At 46.7% G+C, this 22,207-nt stretch overlaps 1 protein-coding gene across 2 annotated transcripts; it reads left to right on the plus strand.

Moving 5' to 3' along the window:
• The first annotated feature begins 202 nt into the window (after positions 1 to 202).
• Supv3l1 (Suv3 like RNA helicase) lies at positions 203 to 21,221 on the plus strand. 2 transcript variants are annotated; one of them, XM_052163655.1, is made up of 15 exons: positions 203 to 524; positions 2,011 to 2,088; positions 2,747 to 2,854; positions 4,959 to 5,073; positions 6,568 to 6,736; positions 9,152 to 9,263; positions 11,209 to 11,286; positions 12,908 to 12,999; positions 14,703 to 14,883; positions 14,966 to 15,059; positions 15,951 to 16,170; positions 17,489 to 17,569; positions 17,977 to 18,153; positions 19,792 to 19,940; positions 20,787 to 21,221. In XM_052163655.1, the coding sequence occupies exons 1-15, from the start codon at positions 254 to 256 to the stop codon at positions 21,178 to 21,180; spliced, it is 2,319 nt and encodes a 772-aa protein (XP_052019615.1). In that variant the 5' UTR covers positions 203 to 253; the 3' UTR covers positions 21,181 to 21,221. The 2 variants fall into 2 exon arrangements, with proteins under 2 accessions (XP_052019615.1, XP_052019616.1); XM_052163656.1 differs by lacking the exons at positions 203 to 524; positions 2,011 to 2,088; positions 2,747 to 2,854; positions 4,959 to 5,073 and having other exon boundaries at positions 6,729 to 6,752.
• The last annotated feature ends 986 nt before the right edge of the window (positions 21,222 to 22,207 follow it).

A 22,207-nucleotide genomic window follows, 5' to 3' on the forward strand; every position in this document is an offset into this window, starting at 1 on the left:
TCGGAGAAAGATGCTGCAAATTGTCGCAGAAAGAGTGAGAGAATGGGAGTTCTTTTCTGCAGTGCAACCTACAGAGGTCATTCTCCCCCGAAGAGACGCGCTTCCAGCCCTTCCATCTCCTTTTCATTCAGGCGCGCACGGGGACAGCCCCGCGCTCGCGCTGGGTCCTTTCGCTCCGCGGGCTCCGGTGCTACGTCACTGAGCGGCGCCAGTCGCCGGGCTTTTCCCCGGCTCATTTCGAGCCGCGGCCTCCATGTCCTTGCCCCGGTGTGCCTTGCTGTGGGCTCGGCTCCCGGCGGGGCGCGGGGCTGGGCCCCGGGCGGCCCCTTGCTCCGCCCTTCGCGCTCTAGTGGGGTCATTCCCCGGGGTTTCAGGACGCGTTCCGTGCCTGGCCGCCTCCTCCTCGGCCTCTGGTGGCTCCAAAGCCCCGAACACGTCCTTGTTCGTGCCGCTGACAGTGAAGCCTCAGGGTCCCAGCGCCGATGGCGACGTAGGCGCCGAGCTCACTCGGCCTCTAGACAAGAGTGAGTGCTGGAGCCTCCCGGCTAAGCTGCAGGGTCTGAGGCCGGGGCCTGCAGAGTGCAGTGTCTGTTCCTTTCTAGAGCCCTCAGCACCCGGACCTAATTTATCTTTAATCTTTTCTATAGTAACATTGTCCCCTTTCTTGGGTCGAGTTGCTTAAGAAAGTTTTGTTCTTAAGCGGTGCATCCCTTTGTGCCCCTGGAGTCCTTAGGTGGCATGGAGGGATTAAACATTAAGGACTTTGCCATTGATCTGATGTGGATGTCTGACAATGTTAAGATTCTGTCTGATTGCCAAGACAACGGGCCTCAGATCCTTATTTCTCAATAAATTTACTCTCCCACGAGGCAGACCTGAATTTAAATAGAAGATAAAAGTTGATAAAACTGACTTTGCTAAAACGTAGTATCGTCCCGGGTTCCAGAGACGAGTAAAAAGCCTGGGTTGAAGTGGGTTTTGTCCTACCTGGATTTGGGTGAATTTGACAAACCTGTAAATGTTTTCAGTGAGAAGGTGAAAGGTTTCTTTCAACCAAATGACATTCTGAGACTGAAAGAAAACCACAATTCTTTTAGGCACAAGCTGTCCAGGGAAGACCTTCCTGACTCTTCAACAAACAAAATTGACGCTTCCTATTTTGACTTTAAAATAATAATCCTCGTGTTGTGAGTCTGAGGCAAAGGATGGCAAGTTCAGTGCCAGCCAGAACTATAAAATGAGTTTAAAACAAGCTTGGGCAACTTAAGAGATGTCCTATTTCAAAATAAAAAGTTAGACAAGGTTTCTCTTCGCTGCCTCTGGGGTGTCTTCGGCTGACCTGGAACATGCTCTGTAGACCAGGCTGGCCTCAGACTCAGAGAGATAGATAGGCCTGCCTCTGCTTTCAGAGTTCTGGGGTCAAAGGCATGTGCTACCACTTCCAGGCTGCAAAGTGTTCTTTTTTAATGTGCTTGAGGACATAGCCATGGGATATATGCCTTGCCAAGCATGTGCGGTGCCATGGGTTCTTTTCCTAATAGGTCAGCTAATTAACAAAATAGCACTCCTCCTCTCCTTTCCCCTTCCTCTCCCTCTACCTTTTCCCTCCTCAAGATAAGCCAAGCTGTTCTCAGACTGGGACTTATTGTTAGTTACTGCACAGGCTGCCGTGGCTAACACTGCTCTTAGTGGTGAATTACATCTGCCTCTGATAGAAGGACTCACCTCTTCTTGGAAGCGATGGTTACTCTAGGAGCTTTGGGGACAAGTGGAGGTTTGATGGTGACCCTGTGGAGCTGGTTCTCTCCTTGTGTGTCTGTGGTCTGCCTGTCAGGGATGGCCCAGTGCTGTACTCTGTCAGTTTTACTCCATTGCACAGTAGCTCAAAGCCTCACGCTCTCAAAGCATTCCCAAGGTTACAGCCTTTAGTCTTATGACTTCAAATTCCTTTTGTTGTAGATCTGTCGAAATTGGTAAACAAATGTTAAAACTTTTATATTTCTCTTTTAGGTGAAGTAAAGAAGGTCTTAGACAAGTTTTATAAGAGACAAGAAATCCAAAAGCTGGGTGCTGACTATGGACTTGATGGTAAGGCTGACAACCTTTTAGAAATTTATTTATTTATAAGATTTATTTATTTTATGTATATGAGTACACTGTAGTTGTCTTCAGACACACCAGAAGAGGGCATCAGATCCCATTATAAATGGTTGTGAGCCGTCATGGGGTTGTTAGGAATTGAACTCAGGAGTCAGTGCTCTTAACCACTGAGCCATCTCTCCAGCCCTTGAAATTTATTTTTTAACAATTTTTATCATTTTATGTGTGTGAGTATTTTTGCTACATATATGTCTGTAGCTACTTTGTGCAGTGCCCATGGAAGAGGTGTTAAGATGCCCTGGAATTGGAGTTAGAGATGGCTGTGAGCCACGGTGTGGATGCTGAGAGTGGAGCTTGATTTCTGTGGCAGAGCAGCCAGTGTTCCTTTTTTTTTTTTTTTTTTTTGGATTTGGTTTTTTTGAGACAGGGTTTCTCTGTGTAGCCCTGGCTGTCCTGGAACACACTCTGTAGACCAGGCTGGCCTCGAACTCAGAAATCCACCTGCCTCTGCCTCCCAAGTACTGGGATTAAAGGCGTGTGCCACCACCGCCCAGCGCAGCCAGTGTTCTTAAGCACTGAGCTCTCTGCATCTCTGTGTAACACTTTGGACTAATCCTTGGATGCTGTGATTTTGTGCTCTGCACAGCTCGCCTCTTCCACCAGGCTTTCATCAGCTTCAGGAACTACATTATGCAGTCTCATTCTCTGGACGTGGACATCCACATCGTCTTGAATGATATCTGCTTCAGTGCAGGCAAGTGCTTAGAGGGGTTTTTAAAAAACTTACTTTGTGTGCGTGTGAGCTGGAGGGAGGATGATGGAGTTGGGGGCTGGGAAGGAGAAGTGGAGAAGAGGAACGTGTATGTATGTATGCCGTGACATTCATGTGGAGGTCAGAGGTCATTTGGCAGTCTGTTGTCCTTCCAGCTGTAGGATTCAGGCATTGTATGACACTGCCTTTCCTTGCTGAGCCATGTCACTGGCCTGCTGAGAGGATTTTTTTAAAATTATGTTTATGTGTATGGGTGTTCTGCATACACGTATGTCTGCACCACATGCATGAGGTGCCTGCAGAGGTCAGAGGAAGGAATCAGATCCCTGAAACTGGAGTTATAGGTGGGTGTGAGCAGCCATGTGGGTGCTGGGAGCCAAGCCTGGGTCCTCTGGAAGACCAGCCAGTGCTCTTAACCTCTGGGCCATCTCTCCAGCCCACTGTGAAGATTTTTTTTTTTAAAGAAACAATTGTGTGTGTGCTCACATGTGTGCCTCGCATGCGTGCCTGTGTGCTTTGTATGTGTGCCTGTGTGTTTCTTGGTGTACATGCAGAGATAGAGGAAGACGGCAGGGTCTGGCTCTCACTAACCCTGGAGCTGGGCTGGTGGCTAGCGAGCCTCCCACATCCTCCTGTCTCCCTGCCCCTTCCCCTTCCAAAGCTGGGGTTAAAGATGCACTGGCAGCCTCACCCAGCTTATTAGGTGTGTGCTGGGATCCGAACTCAGGTCCTCATGCTTGCACAGGGAACACTCAAGTTATTGAACCACCTTTCAAGCCCTGAGAATTTTAGGAGTATTAGTGGGTGTGGTTTCTGTTTCTTCTCGCTTATTTCTCTAGGGAGCAGGGTTTCCTTGTTTGAGAATAGGTCCTGGCACTGTGCTCTGTAAATAAGTCACTGTGCCTTTCCATTAAATCCCTCCGTCAGTAAGTCCTGCACAGACCGTCTCTGACCCGTCGCCCTCTGCTCCGTCAGCATGGTGAACAGCATGAGTGGGATAGAATGAGCACACGGCACCGTTCATCCCTGTCTACCATTGGCTTCTCTCTCTTTCACAAAGCTTTGTTCTGAGAGAAAAACAAAGCAGTAGACATGGTGCCCACTTAGTCCCATCTCTCTGGAGACTGAGGCAGGATTTCTTTTAGTTCTAGGCCAGCCTGGGCTGTAGTATCGCCACGTCTCAAAACAGAATCAAAGTAGGAACATTACTGTTCCGTTTCTATGTGTATCCTGGTACTTTTTTTTAAAAGATTTATTTATTTATTTATTTATTTATTTATTTATTTATTTATTTATTTATTTATTTTATATGAGTACACTGTAGCTGTCTTCTTATACACCAGAATAGGTCATCCATCAGATCTCCTTACAGATGGTTGTGAGCCATCATGTGGTTGCTGGGATTTGAACTTAGGACTTTTGGAAGAGCAGTCAGTGCTCTTAACTGCTGAGCTATCTTTCCAACCGAATCCTGGTACCTTGATTATAGTGTGAAATGTGTTTGACACTTAGCCCTTTAGCTTGTGCCCGGCACTGAAGGAGAACCTGATATATAGCCGAGTGAGACATACGCTCCTTTTCTCTCAGAGCCACTTCAGGTGTGGGGGAAACTGATTTGCTTCTCTGTGGTCTTTGAAATTAAAGAAAAAAAAAAGTTATTGAGTTGGAGTGGGATAGCTCAGGGTTTGATCATAGGTGTAGTCTCTATAAATTCCTGGGTTCAAGCCCCAACAGCAGCACTACCCACACAGTTCACAGAACATGTCTCTCTAATGTGTGTCCAAGCTGTTTTTGTTTACCTCCTGCTGTGTTAACCTTTGCGTGTTTACACTGAGGAGCTTAGAGCCTGGTGGTTGGTTACTAGTCTTTTGTTTTGCCTGACATGGGAGGTTTGGAGAAGGAAGGGATAGAAAGTGGGGCCCCCTGCTCCTGGACGTGCTCTCCAGTCCTGGCAGCGCCCAGCTTCCCTTGCTCAGAAGAAATGGGTTTCCACAGTGCAGGAGCCTGACCTGGGCAGATTGCAAGTTTGAGGCTGAGTTATGAGCATCTCAGAGTGAGCGTGCTGATGTGCTCTGCTATCTTACAGCTCACGTGGACGATCTGTTTCCATTTTTCTTGAGACATGCCAAACAGATATTTCCTGTCTTGGAGTGCAAGGATGATCTGCGGAAGATCAGTGACTTAAGGATACCGCCCAACTGGTTAGTTCTTGGCCTTACTGACACCGAGCCTCCTAATTTGGGGAAACTGATGTTGACGCTTTTATTTTATACTAGATAACAAATTATAAAGTGGAAATTTTGATTTCCCCAAAGACAAAACAAAACAAGATAACCAAGGAATTAATTCTCTCACATTTTACTGTGTGTTCCTTTTATGCTGTTGGAGTGTGGGTTGAGGTTTTCTTGGGTGGATTTGGGATGGAGCACATTGTCAAGGCTGTCCTCAGTGGTAGTTCTGATGCCTTAGTTCACTGCCTGGATGTTAGTCAGTCTCTCCCATGGCTGGAGCTGCAGCATCTTGTGGCACTGTGGCGCCTTTGAGATACGCTGTCCAAATCCTGTGAGCTGCTCTCTAGGCCCTGCCAGTTGTAACCTTACATAGGTCCAGCCCAGCCCTTGGCCAGAACTCCACCAAACCACCACCCCAACTCCCCACACACTGTGATCTGGGGACTCCACTCTCTTCACCTTTTCTGCCCTTTCACATTTGACCATTCAAATTCCAGTTGCTTCAATTCAGATTGGAGATTGTGCTCAGGTGATAGAGCATTTGTCTGGCAGGGACTTGATTCCTAGTACAGCATGACACCAGGCGTGGTGGTGCATGCCCGGAACCTCAGCATGTAGGAAGGTGAGCCGGACGATTTAGAATTCAACGTTGCTGTTCGAAGAGGCACACTTTAGTCCTTGCACTCAGGAGACTGAGGAAGGAAGATTTCTATGAGTTCAAGGCCAGCCTGGTCTACATAGAGAGCCCCAAGACAGCCAGGGCTACATAGATCCTGTCTCAAAAACAAAACAACAACAACAGCAACAAAAGGAAGGAAGGGAAATAAATAAATAAATAAATAAATAAATAAATAAATCCGTCATTCTCAGCTGTCTAGCAGGCTGGAGGCTGGCCCAGGGTGGTGAAGCCCTGTCTTGAAAACAAACAAATTGACCTGCTTCAGCAGCTCTGCATCCGACTTGCTTGTTCAGGGCAACTGCTCCTCCCTGCTCGGGTGCTACCTCCCTGTGTCCTGTGCTCCCTTCCTGCAGGGGTTAGTCCTCACTGCCTGCTGTCTCTGACCCAAACAGTTGCTGCAATATTTTGCCCAGTTTTGAGTTTGCATATGGTAAGGTCCATCTCACCAGTCAGCCCATGTGGCCAGAAGCAGATGCTCGGTTGCTGTATTTATTGATGCTGAAATTACAAAGCCCAGGGGGAGTTGCTTTGGGGGTTTGGGGTTCAGAGTTGTGGGAGTGATGTAAACATAAATGTGGGACTGATGGCAGTTTAAATCCAGTAAACTGGAGATAGCCAAAGCAGTTACTTGCATTTGAGGTTCCTGTCCTCCAGTAAATGCAGCTCTTGGAAGTCTTGTTATTTTAATGTGGGTTTTATAGCCTTCACTGAGTTTTTCAAAGACTGTCTGCTAGAATGGATTATGGGGCTAATAGAGTTAAGCTCTTTACCTGCTCATATTTTAGGTACCCAGAAGCCAGAGCCATACAGCGGAAGATAATATTCCACTCAGGTCCCACCAACAGTGGGAAGACTTACCATGCCATCCAGAGATACCTGTCAGCGGCCTCCGGCGTGTACTGCGGCCCTCTGAAGCTGCTGGCGCATGAGATCTTTGAGAAGAGCAATGCTGCTGTCAGTACTCTCCAGGGTATTTGCTCATTTCCCCCTAACTTCTCTCTTGGGGCGAAGGCGCACACTTTCTGTGGGGAAGGAATGCAGTCGCTACTGTTGGCAGAAGCGCCTGTTTCTGTACATGGGAAGCCAGCAGGTGTGAGGTGATGGTGCACACAGCTGTGGGGAGAGATGTGAGCGCTGACATACCTGCTGGGTCCTCAGTTCAGAGGAAACTGTCTCAGAATCCAAAACAAGATCACCAGGAATGAAAACAGCAAGACCTACCTCCGAGAATGAAATGAAGTATTACTGAATATTTTCTGTGGACAGAATTGCAGAAAATCACATGATGCCTGCTGTCAGACTCGTGTGCTTCATTTCTCTGTCTTTTTTCTTTTGGGGTTTTTTTTTTTTTTTTTTGGATTTGGTTTTTTCAAGACAGGGTTTCTCTGTGTAGCCCTGGCTGTCCTGGGATTCACTCTGTAGACCAAGCTGGCCTCGAACTCAGAAATCCACCTGCCTCTGCCTCCCAGAGTGCTGGGATTACAGGCATGCGCCACCACCGCCCGGCTATCTTTTTTCTTTTTAAGATTTATTTTATATATGTAAGTACCTGTAGCTGTCTTCAGACACAGCAGAAGAGGGCATCTGATCCCATTACACATGGTTGTGAGCCACCATGTGGTTGCTGGGAATTGAGCTCAGAACCTCTGGAAGAATAGTCAGTGCCCTTAATGGATGAGCAGTCTTTCCAGCCCCTGTCTTTTTAAAAATAGCACTTGTTTGCCTTTTCAAGATAGAAAGGATGAATTAGTTGGAAGGCCCTCTGAACTGCTCCTTGGGTCACATGGTGCTCTGCCAGGATGTGTATTTATCTGTCTCTTCAGTCAGACTTTGGTGTGGGAAGTTAGAACTTGATCAGGATGAGAGCCACATTTTAAAACTGCACTGAAGGCCTTTGGTCTGAGGCTCTGTGCCAGTAAATGGGCTGTTCACAGTACAGTGGAATATTCTCCAGTTTGGTGGTTTCTTATACGTAATTCTTTTAAAAAAAAAAAAATCTTTTTTTAATCACACACACACACACCATTGCTCTTTTCAGCCACACCAGAAGAGGGTGTGTCTTCACCCTCAGACCTCATTGCAGATGGTTGTGAGCCACCATGTGGTTGCTAGGAATTGAACTCAGGACCTCTGGAAGAGCAGTCAGTGCTCTTAACGGATGAGTCATCTCTCCAGCCTCCCACATAATTGTTTGTGGATGTTTTTCTTCAGAACAAAGACCTGTTTTTTTTGTTTGTTGTTCATTAACATAACTATAGCATATTTATCTGAAAGGATATTTAGTTGATAGTCCACTATTATTTACTACTTAATTCATATTCAATTTCAAGTTTTATTGGGCCAAAGAAACAACTACATTGGTTAAGAGTACTCACTACTCTGAAGATCCATGTAGGGTGTCTCACAAAGTGCCTCGACTCCAGCTCCAGGGATCTAGCTCTCTTGCAGCCTCTACGGTACCACACAGACACATATGTAAAGTATGAAATGCTTTAAAGTGTTTGTGTGTGTGTCGCTTGTCAAGTAACAGCTTCCCTGCTCCCTCCTAGGAGCCCATCTCAGTTCCCACATGCTGTGGCCATTTTTCTAGTTTACACTGATGTCAGAATTCCTCAGTCTGTCTTTGGTTCCTGTAACCTCTTTATTTTTTTAAATACTGTAGGTTACTTGTGGACTAGACTTTCTCAGATTAAGCACAAAACATCCCTCATTCTAGAAAGCCTTGCATGCCTGGCTCAGTACCCCAGTGTACCATGCCACTGATGCTGCTTCTTCTGGGGGGAGGTAAACAGGTCTTTTTAGTCTCAAGCTCCACTCATAGTGTTGTTCTTGAGTATGGAAACAGTTCACATTCGCTGAATTAACTCCATTAGTGCTGACGTGTACAGAGAGAAACTGAGAGATGGTAGAGTGGAGAGAAACTCAGTGGTAGAGCACCTGTGGTGTAAGCAGAGCCCTGGGTTCACTCCTGACCACTGCAAAGGAAACGGACCAAGTCCAGAACCGGAACCATTGGCTGGGCGACATGCTGTGTGTCTGTAATCCCAGGACTTCAGGAGTTCAAATCATCATTGGCTGTATAGTTAGTTTGAGGCCAGCCTGGGCTACATGAGACTCTGCTCAAGAAACAGAGGTCCCACTACAGTTCCTCTGCTGAAGGTTCTGGTTGAACGTTTCTCGACTTATCTGACTTGTAAACTAAGTAGCTGTGTGTGCGTGCTGTAAGTGTATAAGTGAAAGATTGGTAATGTTTGATTCGGTTATTTGAATAAGATGATAGTAATGGAATGAATCCTTTTCAGTCCTTATGGTTTTTTTGTTACCATTTTCAAGTCAGAGATAAGTCTGGGTTTCTTTATGTCATTCCAGGGTGTACCGTGTGACTTGGTGACTGGGGAAGAGCGGCTGACAGTTGAGCCCGAGGGCAAACAAGCCACCCATGTCTCATGCACTGTGGAGATGTGCAGCGTTGCAACTCCCTGTACGTATATGCTGTCCAGAGAACGAGGGTCTGGGGTGGGGGCTTCAGGGTGGTTAACCTAAGGTATCGGGCTTTATGGTGAAAAGTAAGAACGCTAGGAGAAAACAGGACACTAAATACTGACCGCGGCACAGCAAGCCTCGCCATGCTGGTTGTCCTTTGTTGTCAATGGAAGTGAATCTCAGCGCTGGGCAGAGGCAGGCGGGACTCCTTGAATTCCAGGACAGCTAGGGCTACTGAGACCTTGTATTCAAAAATGACGATCAGACATAGTGTACTTATATATCATATATTTATGACTATAGGTTTATCAATATAAACTGTTACATAATATTATTTTTTTTCTTTTTTTCTTTTTTTCTTTTTTTCTTTTTTTTTTTTTTGGTTCTTTCAAGACAGAGTTTCTCTGTGTAGCCCTGGCTGTCCTGGAATTCACTCCGTAAACTAGGCTGGCTTCAAACTCAGAAATCCGCCTGCCTGTGCCTTCGAAGTGCTAGGATTAAAGGCATGCGCCACCACCACCTGGCCATAATATTCTTTCTTATGACAAAAACTCTTCATTCCCCTACTAAGGAATGTTTAGGTTGTTTACATTCTGTCCTGGGTTGGGAATGTGGTAGAGCACTTGCCTTGTAAGTGCAAAGCCCTTGGTTCAGTCCTCAATGCCAGAAACAAAGGTCTGTAATATATATAGTGCATTAGTCAACTTCTGGCTTCATTTCTGGAAATACTGAAGTGTAAGTAAACAAAACAAATATATGTAATTTTCCCATACCACCTGTCCTCAAACAATGACTTTTAATTAATCCCGTGGTGTGTATTTTCTTAACTTTCTGTGCTAGTATTCAGATTTTGTTATTTATACATAGGGTATGCACTTAGGTAAATATAGTAAATATAGTAAAGATCATAGGGTTTTTACTAACAGCTTGCTTTTGTTTTTAAAATCAACTTTTCAAATAGTTTTAAACTCTTTAGTGTGTTTTAAAAATCATACAGTATTACAATGCAAATGGCACTCAAGTCAAAATGTTCTCTGCTTCCTGCTTTTTATCCTATTTGTCTTGATGTGATGAGTATTTTTAATCTGGTTTTCAGTATCAATTAGCTTTCTTCGATATTCTCAGTTCCTTGGTATTTGAAGATGGAAATGAAAACATGACTTCCAGAAATAGTGTAGCATGGTTACAAGTGTTGGGGCCTCAGAAAACAAGCCGAGGGGCTGCTTTGCTTCCCGTGTGGTGGGCTGAGCATGAGCAGAACAGCCTGAGGTCTGCATGCACTGTGCTTGCTGCTCTTGAGCACAGGCTGGGGGAGCGCTTTTTGAGACTATGTAGCCTTGGCTGGCCCAGAACTTGCTATATGGACCAGCCTGGTGTCAGCCTCCTAGAGACCTGCCTGCCTCTGCCAGGCTACTGTTGGGATCAAAGAAGTACACTACCACACTGGACTCAGATTTATTTTAGAGAGAGAGAGAGAGAGAGAGAGAGAGAGAGAGAGAGAGAGAGAGTGTGTTTGTGCACATGCATGTGTCCTTAGAGTTCAGAAGAGGGCATCAGATGTAGGTCCTTCAAACCTATACCTTCTGTTACCCATCAGGCTGGAGAGTAATTAGGTTGTTCCTGGTAGGCGGAGTCAGCAGAGTGTGTGAGTTGCAGAGATGCCCTGGAGGAGAGTGCTCAGAGTGTGAAGTGTGGTGCTGAGAGCGAGGGAGCCAGGATTTGAGTCTCATCCCTACTTGTCTGGGCTTCAGTTTACTTTCCTGTCAATAACCTCAGCCCCAGTACTTCTAACCATGTTACACTAAGGTTACTACTTAGAACACACCACTTAGAGCACGTGTGTTAGAAAAGACACACTGAGTAAGCCCTGGTAATGACCTGTGTCGGGGAGTTGGTGGTGGAGCTTAAGAGGCTTTTGCTCACGGACACCCTTTTGTTCTAAGATGAGGTGGCTGTGATAGATGAAATCCAGATGATTCGAGACCCAGCCAGAGGATGGGCTTGGACCAGAGCACTGCTAGGTGAGTGGTCTGCTGCTTCCTTCAGTCGACGGCTGCCTCTCTTCTCCAGACAAGTCCACTTAAAACTCACAAGTATAAGCTTATGTTGTAACAAAAAGGGCTGCTTTTATGTGTTATAAAGTTAACGTAACCAAATGACTAGAAATGTTTGGCTGCGCAGTCGTGGCGCAAGCCTGTAATCCCAGCCCTCTGGGAGGCAGAGGCAGGCTGATTTCTGAGTTTGAGGCCAGCCTGGTCTACAGAGTGAGTTCCAGGACAGCCAGAGCTATACAGAGAAACCCTGTCTCAAAAAAAAAACAAAAAACAAAAAACAAAAAAAAGAAATGTTTGAATCTCTGAAGATGTAACCAGTGGTAGAACACTCCTAGCATGGGAGGGCCCTGGGCTTAATCCTTAGCACCAAAAAATAAATAAATAAAAATTAAAAGTTTGGGGCTGGGTATATAGCTTGTTAGTAGAGCACTTTCCAATAGTCCATGCATGAAGCTCTGGGCCTGATTCCCAGAATCCTATAAGCAGAGTATGATGGAATGAATATTCCAAGTGTTGTCCCAGCAGTAGGGAGGAGGAAGCAGGACCATCAGGAACTGGGAGGATTATCGTGGACTCCACAGCTAGTTCAGAGCAAGCCAGGCTACCTTAAGATTTTGCCTCAAAAGGAAAACGGAAAGAAGGTGTGTCAGCCATAGTTGCAGTCACTGCTGATGTCTGATGTGGTTCACATCTGCTTTTTTATGTTTGTGGCATTTGGAGGACTTAAAACTTTGTGCTTTGCTTCTTTGCAGTGGTGTTGTTTCATAGGTACCGTTCCATTCTGTAGGTGAATCCTTGCGGGTACTGTCCTCTGGACAGCACTGCAGCAGTTTGTTTCATGGGCTGAAACATCCGTTACCAACAGTGCTGTAGCAGAATTATTGGTGGATGTAGCTTTTCACTTTTGGTTTATTTTTAATTGCTTTGTAGGATGGGGCCCAAGAATAGGAATTCTTGAAGCTCACAGGCATGAATGAATGTCTGTTACCTGATTTTTTAAATGATCCTTTTTCTCCCTCCTCCCCCGACTCCTTTCTTCCTTCTTCCCCACACTCCAAGTCCCCAAAAAGGAATTCACTATGTAGCCCAGGCTGACTTTGACCTCTGGGTCCCCTTGCTCCAGCCTCTAGAGTGTTAGGGTTATAGGCTAGTCCCACCACACCCGGCTCAGAATGAACTTTGATTTAGCACACTGTAGTTGGGCAGGCGTTTTCAGATCAAGAACAAATGGCTGAGCCCAGAGTTTGCCTGTCATACAGCATGTGAAAGTGGATCTGCTCCGGTGAGGAGCTCAGAGCTCCTTGCCTACTAGCCCCGTGCTACTGCTTGTAGCCTCAGCTTCTGTAGTTCTGATTTGAAGAACTCAGGCCTGTGACTGACACCCGCCACTAAGCATCATAGTTGCGGCGTCCCTCATCCTACAGTGGCATCAGTTGTATCCAGAGCAAATTACAGGCCTGTGAATCTGTAAAACTGGGCTCTGTTTTTGCTCAAAGAGGCCTTGAGTCAGAGAGCCTGAAAACATTGGACAGAGTTACAGTGCTGAGGAAGAGAACAGAGCGATGTAAACCTCTGTGTGCATCTACAGGACTCTGTGCTGAGGAAGTCCATTTGTGTGGAGAGTCTGCTGCTATTGACCTGGTCACTGAGCTCCTATACACCACTGGGGAGGAGGTAGAGGTAAGACATGTCCCTTCATTCTCTGGGGCTGTGCCACAGAGCCGATCGCACCCATGAACCGGCTTGTTAGCTTGAGCCTGGCACAGTCAGATCATAGCTGTGGAGGGCGCCCACGATGAGCAAAGTGTTGCATGTGTGTGGAGCTGTTTGCGTGCTGTCTAAAAGAGTATGGTTTTTTTGTTGTTGCTTTTTTTTTTTTTTTTTGGCTTGTTTTTTTAAGACAGATTGAAAACAGAGCTTAGCATAAAGGAAGTCTTTAATAGAGCCTACTGGCTCATACATACACACACACACACACACACATACACACGAGCTTCAGGTGGGAGATAGTTCATTTTCACAAGATTCTTTGTTTGTTTTGGGGGGTGAGGCTGTTTGATTGTTTTTTGTTTTTGAGATGTGGTCTTACTGTGTACCCCAGGCTGTCCTCAAATTCATGGCAGTCTCCTGCCGTAGCCTCCTGAGTGCTGGGATTATGGGCATGCACTGTTGGACTCAGCTCTCAGGCTTTCATTTCAAAAAACCCTTTTGTCTTCTTATTCGTGGTGTTGGGAATGAACTAAGGGCCTTACGCGTGCTCTGTCTGCCACTGATCTGCATCCGTAGCTCATGAGCCAGTGTCATTGGAACTGAGTACGTCAGACTGCTGAGTCAAGCTCCGCCTATGTCTGGAGTCTCTCAGTCTTGAAGATCTCGTGTTGGAGTTTTTGGTATTTATCTAATTGTCAAGTCTAGTTTGCATCCCTTTGGCATAGATGAAGTTACAGTTCAGAAACTGGTTTCTTCTAAAAACCATCCTTATTTCGCCCTCTCAGAATTCCTTAATAAGATAGTAAAATTGTAGCCGGGCAGTGGTGGCACACGCCTGTAATCCCAGCACTCTGGGAGGCAGAGGCAGGTGGATTTCTAAGTTCGGCTATACAGAGAAACCCTGTCTTGGAAAAAAAAAAAAAAAGATAGTAAAATTGTACGTCGCTTTTCCCGTTGCTAAATGACAAGGTGGATGAGGTAGTTGTGAGGGAAGGAAGGTGGGAAGGCGGGAAGGAGGCACAGTTCCAGGGCAGAGCAGAGCAGCTAGCCCAGGTGCTTGGCTCGCTCACTTTAGGTTCTCTCTGAACCGCAGCCGTGGGACGGTGCCGGCCACAGCTAAGGTGGGTTTCCTGCTCTTACACCCGTTAGGAAAGATTTGTAAGGCACAGCCAGGGATGTGTTTCCATGGTGATTCTAAATCAAGTCTGCCTGACACTAAAGATTAGCTTTACGGAAATGAAGAAATGTCTTAAGTTGACCTACTACAGTCTCAGGCTCTGCTTTGAAGGAGATTGAATAGAATGCAGTGGGAGAAATTCCAGATTGAAATCTTAGACTTTGCTGCTTTGGGCCCTGTCTGCAAACCACAGAAGACTATTTTACTCTGTCATAAAATGAAAATATTAGTTGATAATCTTTTTGAAGCTGCCACTTTATCCTGAACATTAGTGTATGTTAAAGTTCTTTAAGGATGGCAACACAGAAATATTCAGGAATGCCAAGAATTGACGGTAGCACAGCATCCAAATGAAGGTTTCTGGGTGCAGCTCCTGAATGGCTGCTCAGCCAGCCTGTGGTCCAGTGGGCTGCCTGCCTTGCAAGCTTTGCTCCGAGTGGTCAGTCCCCTGGTACCGACTCGAGGGTGCTACTTTCCACGTGTGTCTTTATTGCAGGTTCAGAAGTATGAGAGGCTCACCCCCATTTCTGTGCTGGACCGTGCACTGGAGTCTTTAGACAACCTTCAACCTGGGGACTGCATCGTCTGCTTTAGCAAGAATGACATTTATTCTGTGAGCCGACAGATTGAAATTCGGGGACTGGAATCTGCGGTGATCTACGGCAGCCTGCCACCCGGTAATCACTAACTGCCATCTCACCTGTGCCTTTTAGGATGAGATGTCTAAAAAATGGAATTAATGTGAACTATTCCTTCCAGGGACCAAACTTGCCCAAGCAAGAAAGTTTAATGACCCCAATGATCCATGCAAAATCCTGGTAGCTACAGATGCGATTGGCATGGGACTTAATTTGTAAGTAATTTGTTTGTGATGAGCAGTGGGTCAGATGGCAGGGTTGTTGTTGTTTTCAGTGTTCTAGTTGGTTAGGATGGAAATATTGGTGTAGGCTTAAGCTTTATCTTATACTTCTTGGGAAACAAAAGAGAATATCCCAGCCCTGGGGTTTGGCATGCCCCTCTGCAGGACAGTTGCCTCCTCTGCAGTTGCCTCCTCTGCAGAGCAGTTGCCTCCTCTGCAGGGCAGTTGCCTTTGCTTTGTTTTGGGTTTCTTAGTGTGTGTGCAAGTGCCTCCTGCTGCAGCACTCACCATCTCCAGGGAGTGAACGCAATGCGGCCAGACTGTTAAGACGCAAACACTGTGCGTGGGGTGGGTGCCGGCCAGGCTGCCACGGCCACCCGGGCTCGCCCTGCCTTAAGCTCAGTAGAGGGCACACACAGAGGTCGAGCTCTGGGCCATCACTCTGTTTGTCTTTTTAGTTTGTTTTGATTTTTTTAAATGATTCATTTTTTTTTTTAAATTCTGTGTATTTAAATTCTGAGTATTTTGCCTATATGTTATGTTTATGTACCACATGTGGGCAATCGGGCTTTTGTGTGTATGTGTGTGTATGGGTATTTGCCGGATGTATTTCTACAGAATACTTGTGTGCTTGGTGCCTTTGGAGAGGTGTATCCCCCAGGACTTGAGTTGAAAGTAGTGGTCATGAGCCACCATGTGGATGCTGGGAATCGAACTCGGGTCTTCTGGAGGAGCAGCTGGTGCTTCCAACTGCTAAGCCACCTCTCCAGACCCATTTACTTCTCTTTTTGAATAATTGCAAGATTACACGACAGCCTAATAAGGTGTGATGACTTACAACAGGGCTGTGTACAGTCTGTGGGGTCACTTTTATTTCTGTTTCAGGAGCATAAGGAGAATTATTTTTTACTCCCTTATAAAGCCCAGCATCAATGAAAAGGGAGAGAAGGAGCTGGAGCCCATCACCACCTCCCAAGCCCTGCAGATCGCTGGCAGGGCCGGCAGATTCAGCTCACACTTTAAAGAGGGGGAGGTTACCACAATGCACCGAGACGACTTGTCTTTATTGAAGGAGATTTTGAATAGACCCGTGGATCCTATACGGGTAAGGCTTAGCCGTCACCACGGCTGCTGCTGCTGCTGCTGCTGTTGCCTCTGTGTGCAGGATAGTCGTTCCCTCCCTAGTCACTTGCCTCAAATGCATGGAAACAGAAAGCCTGCTTGAGCTGGGGAAACCATGACAAGAAAGCTCTGGCTTAGGGCCAGAGAGATGGATGCCTCAGGAGGGGAGAGTGCATACTGCTTTTGCAGAGCGCCTGTGATTGCTTCCCAGCACCCATACCAGCAGCTGAGAACCACCTGTAACTCCAGCGTCAGGGACCCGCTGCCCCCTGCCCAGCCCTCCACCCACCTACATAATTTAAAATCAAATTAATAGGCTTTTGTCTATTGGTTTAGAGAGACATCAATACCTCTTAGAAAACTGTGTACAAATGAAAGATCCAGATTCAACAGGTTCAGTTGGTCTGATTTTCTTTGCTGTGGGTGCATAGAGTCATGACAGTAAAGGGGGAAACTTAACAGAAGCTTAACTGGAGAAGAGGCTTAGCGAGCCAGGACTGACTTAAGTAGATGGTACTGAATCATTTTAAAGCAAACTAACTTCAGAATTTTAAGTTTCTAGAAGTATACTGTAGTGGCGTATTTCATTTGTCAGATATAAAGGCAAGCGTATATGCAGTGACGGGTGGAGGCTGCTGACAGGACGTTAGCTCCCGGGTGGGACGGGCCCCTTGCTAGCTCCTGGGTGTTTATTCTCAGCCCCGCTCTCCTCTGTACCTCTGCTCTAGCCTTTGCACGACCTCTAGGGATTACATCTTGACTCCTCTTCCTCCACCTTTCTCTCCCCTTCTCGTACTTAGCTGTGGGTATCTCAGTGTAGAAAGCCAGCTGATCTCCAGAGAAGATGCCTTCTGGTGTTCTGTCACCCACGTAGAAGTAATACTCTAGAAATCGGACTAAAAAATATCAAAGAGCTATATGATCTCCTTTCATTAAATAATCCTGTCAGCTTTTCTAATCGCAATAAGTGATGAAGATGGCCATGTCTTTTTTCTATATTACTGAAATACTTGGCATGGGACTTGTTTGGTAAGAACTTAGCCTACCCAGTATTTGGGAGGCAGAGGCAGGCGGATTTCTGGGTTCAAGGCCAGCCTGGTCTACAGAGTGAGTTCCAGGACAGCCAGGGCTACACAGAGAAACCCTGTCTCAAAAAAACAAAACAAAGCAAAACAAACAAACAAACAAAAAACCAAAAAAACTTAGCCTAATGTAGGACATGTTTGCAAAGAAGAAAATCTTTTTGAAAAACAATGAGGAGGAAAATGAGCTCCTGATTCTGTCGTCCTTTCCTTCCACAGGCCGCCGGTCTTCATCCGACTGCCGAGCAGATTGAGATGTTTGCCTACCATCTCCCCGAGACAACGCTGTCCAACCTCATTGTAAGCGAAGCTCTTGCGTCTCTCCTTGTTGATGTGCATGCCAGTGCTGGCTCATGCCGACAGGCCTCTGCCTTGGTGCATTTGCCGCTCATGAAATGTGGATCGCTGGTGAAAACCAGCATCTGGGTGTGCTGGGTGTGTCAGTGCACACCTGTAAGCCCAGCTCTCAGGGTGATGAGGCTGGAGACCCTGGAGTTGGAGGTTAGCCTGGGGGCATGGTAGCCTCCGTTTCAAAAAGAAATTCAGATTAGGAAGAAGGCGGGAGAAATGCCTTAGCTTTAGAGAGAGGTAAAGGAAGCACGGGTCTCCTGAGGTCGCGGGGACTTGAGTTCTTCATTCCTGTCCACGCGGGTATCTACTCCACGCACGCCGCCAATGATTTTGTGTATCTCTTCCCCCTCCCCCAGGATATTTTTGTAGACTTTGCACAAGTTGACGGGCAGTACTTTGTCTGCAATATGGATGATTTTAAGTTTTCTGCAGAGCTGATCCAGCACATTCCCCTAAGTCTCCGGGTGAGGTATGTGTTCTGCACAGCCCCCATCAACAAGAAACAGCCTTTTGTCTGCTCGTCCTTGCTACAGGTATGTCTTTAGCTCCGTGCTGTTTTGAGTTGTTCCAGATTGATTTACTTTCCTCCAAACAGTATGCTTGGGAGAGTACCCTATAGGAGGGGCTTTGTGGAAACATGAACATAAGCTGGCTTGGTGATGTTTGAAGGCTAACCTTTGCGTGTATTTGGGCCTGGGTGGTGTCGCCATTGTAAGCCGAGATAGGCAGCTGAAAAAGCTCTTAGAGGGAGGGACTTGGAGGAAGCAGTGGTACTCAGCTTCGGTAAGGTAAGGGCGGCGCCTCTGTGCCCTCTCAGCCGTTTGCGCTGGGCTGTGGTGTGACTTGTGGAAAGCACAGGGTTCTAGGAGAGGGGCAGCCGAGCTGAACTGCACAGGCCTTCCATGCTGGAGCTCCATGCTGGGCTGCCTGCCTCAGGCCACTAAACTCAGGCTGCTTCTCTGGACTTCTTGCCATCTCTCCAGAGGCCTCAGCGTTCTGTGTATCATCTCTATTTGAATGGAATTCATTACTGAATTTACCTTTTAAGTTATTGCAAAATTATATAAATAACAGGCAAATACTTGGGATGCCTTGTAACGCATTGTAGATAAGTTGATTGTGGCCTGCCGTCCCCAGCTGTTAGAGTTTGGTTCACGTGGCATCTGCCTGTATCATGAACCGGTAGGAATTCCAGTTTTGTTTTGTGGATGTTTTTCTATAAATGTTAAACGAATTATTCTGCAACTCTCTTCCTTTTCCCTTAACAGTGTATCTTAGAGGTCTGTGTTTAGGTATTTTCCTGCACGTATGTTATTAGTGGGAGAGCTAGGATAAGGGTGGGGGTTGTGGGCAGTCTTCAGCTACTGCATGCTCACATGACTGCAGCTGCTTCCTCAGGCAGACATGAAGCAGGAGCCTCTGCCAGGAGGGAGGACCTGGGAAGGGTGCAAGTCAGCAGCTGCTGAGGTCTTCCATCGAAAGCCTTGGGCGTGGCGTGAAAACTAGAGAGTTTTTTACTTTGGCATCTGCTGATGGCCTCTCGTACTACCTGGGACAGTGGTTTTGAGAGGTCAGTTAGATTCTGGGGACCAAACTTGGGTCATCAGACTTATCAGCAAATGCCTTTACCGGAAGAGTCAGCCCAGTTTAATTTTAAACAAACAATTTAAGCTCAACATGGTGACACACTCCCATAACCCCAGGGCTCGAAAGGCAGAAGCAGGAGAGTCGGGGGCTCAAGGCCTCTCATGGTTATACAGCAATTTTGAGGCTAGCTTGGCCTATAAGACCTTGTCTCAACTAAATAAGGTATTATAAAGTATTAAGTTTTTTAAAGAAATTATTTATTTATTTTATGTATATGAGTACACTGTGGCTGTCTTTAGACACACCATAACAGGGCATTGGATCCCATTACAGATGGTTGTGAGCCACCATGTGGTTGCTGGGATTTGAACTCAGGACCTCTGGAAGAGCAGTCAGTGCTCTTAACTGCTGAGCCATCTCTCCAGCCTCCTATTAAATGTCTTTTAAATGTAGTAGGAAAGTATTAAGCAGCAATGAAACCAGCCTGTCTTTTAAAGCAACCACAGTCTACAAGTTACACTTCCTTTTTCTTTCTAATTACAGACCTTCTGGTTATTTTACCAAACTTTGTTCTTTCCTCTCAGTTTGCCAGGCAGTACAGCAGGAACGAGCCCCTGACCTTTGCATGGCTACGCCGGTACATCAAGTGGCCTCTGCTTCCGCCTAAGAATATTAAAGACCTCATGGACCTTGAAGCTGTCCACGATGTCTTTGATCTTTACCTGTGGCTGAGGTACAACCCTTTTCCTTTCTATGCTTGTGGTTTCCTGACTCGGCAAAGTAAAGGTTGTGTGAGTGGCAGCTGCTCTTCCAAAGTAGAGAGATCCTTAGAGAATAGTCTGTAGTGTATAGTCCGTAAAGGGGCTTGAGGTTTGTTTATACTCATTCCTGAAAAGACTTGCAGAGTCTGTAAGATAGCCTAATGAGGCTTAATCCTTGCTAGTCAGAGTGGTCTTCAGTCCAAAGGCTTTGGTATCCCTTGAGAGCCAGCTATCTAGAAGAAAAGAACTTCAGCTCCATCTAGACTTAAATCCTGCATTAAACAAAATTACCTCTCTCTCTCTCTCTCTCTCTCTCTCTCTCTCTCTCTCTCTCTCTCTCTCTCTCTGTGTGTGTGTGTGTGTGTGTGTTTGTATACATGTTTGTATGATGTGGGTGGATGGATTGCACATGCCAAGGTACATTTTGTTTGAATGGAGGCCAACTTTGTGACTTTGTGGAGTTGGTTCTTTACTTCCATGTTTTCTGTGGGCCCTGTGGCTCTCGGTCAGGACAGCAGGTCTGTGAAGCAGTCACCTTTACCTTCTGAGCCATCTCTGCCAGCTCAGATCCTGCATTTTCACAGGGTTTCCAGCCTGTTACCCTGTGCGGTAATGTTTGAGAAGCAGTCCCTGCGGTGGAGTGTATTAGAATCCCCTCAAGTGGGGTTTGGACACCGCCTCAGACCCATGGGCAGAGATAACAGCCGCACAAAGGCACTGTATTACTAGGAAGGACCGTAAAGAAGGCGCCGTCAGGAGGTGGGTAGGTTGTTAGTGCCGCAGCTCTCATGCCAGGGCTCCTTTTTTTCTTTTCCCAGCTACCGATTTATTGATATGTTTCCAGACTCCAGTCTCGTTCGAAGTCTCCAGAAAGAACTGGATGTCATTATCCAAGAAGGTGTACACAACATCACCAAGCTGATTAAGATCTCTGAGTCACACAAGCTTCTGAATCTGGGGAGCTTACCATCAGGGGCCTCCAAGAGCCCAGCGAGAAGGACACGCGGCACCAAGAGTGCAGGGAGTAAGGCCGCAGAGCCACCCAGCCCCAGTGACAAGGAGCTGCCCCTTGCCTCCAGGCTGGTGCAGCAAGGACTCCTCACTGCAGACATGCTGAAACAGCTCCAGAAGGAGTGGCTGACACAGCGACCGGAGCAGGGCAGGGAGAAAGCGGGGGCACGGAGGAAGAAGAAGGACTCCAACTCCGATTAGGCTTTTTAATTTTGCAAATAAAAATGAATTTTAAATCCTTATGCTCATGGCACTGGCTGCCAGTGGAGGTCATGGCCAGCTTGCACTAGCTTTTTTTTTTTTTTTTTATTGCCAAAAAAGTAAATTCCTAAAGCTACCTAAACTACATTACAGCCTTTAGAATAGAGTGTCTTCAAGGTTTTACTGGATTTGATGGCCTTTTGTAGAGTAGCCCAAGACACTGACTGCTATTTGAGATTCCGCATGGCCTGCCATCAGTTAGGGGATTGTTAGGCCTGTTGAGGATGTCACGGATGGAATTCTTTGTCTGTTATACCCACTACCACAGATTGTTCTAGAAGCTGGAAATACACACTCAACAAGATGGAGTACAGCTGAACGGTGCGAGGACGCTTGTGTCTAGTGCCCTGCTGCAGCCACAGTGGGCTAGAGCGGAAGCTTCCGTGTAGGAGTGGGTGATGGCAGAGTCAGCTCCAGGAAGGGGTGCCAAGGGGCGGTGAGACCACAGGAAGGGGCGCTGTTAAGTTACCTGTGTCTGAAGGCCAGTCTGTTGTACAGCCGGCTCCATTTGCTCTGGTTAAAAGAAACCCAGCGTCAGCCTAGGAGTCGGACAGCATACTTGGTCAGCTCTGCTTTGAAGCAGTGGCCAGTCTCACCCAAAAGCAGAAGCAACGGCAGGCTGTTGAGTGCCAGCCTGCCCACCCCAAGTCTTTCCTAAAGGGGCCTGAAGGGTTGGACCATTCTGGCTGAGACTGGAACTCTCAGGTGTGCCGGGTTGAATCTGATACCAGAGTAGAGGTTTGGGGACAGCCAGCTGTAGTAGTTGCACCTCCGCTTTCCTTAGGGGACTCTGTCGGTGGCATTTCATTTACTTTAGATCGTAGTGCTCATCCCAGACTTGGCCTTCCTGGGCACAGAAGCTAAAAGGTGAGACTGTTCCTCCCTGCCTGTGGGGAAAGGAATGAAATACCCAGGAAATGTGTCTCTGTGATTTACCATGTGCAGTCATTCTTGTCCATGTGGTCTG

This window comes from Apodemus sylvaticus, chromosome 19 (genome assembly GCF_947179515.1).
Source record: "Apodemus sylvaticus chromosome 19, mApoSyl1.1, whole genome shotgun sequence".
NCBI classification, from domain to species: domain Eukaryota; kingdom Metazoa; phylum Chordata; class Mammalia; order Rodentia; family Muridae; genus Apodemus; species Apodemus sylvaticus.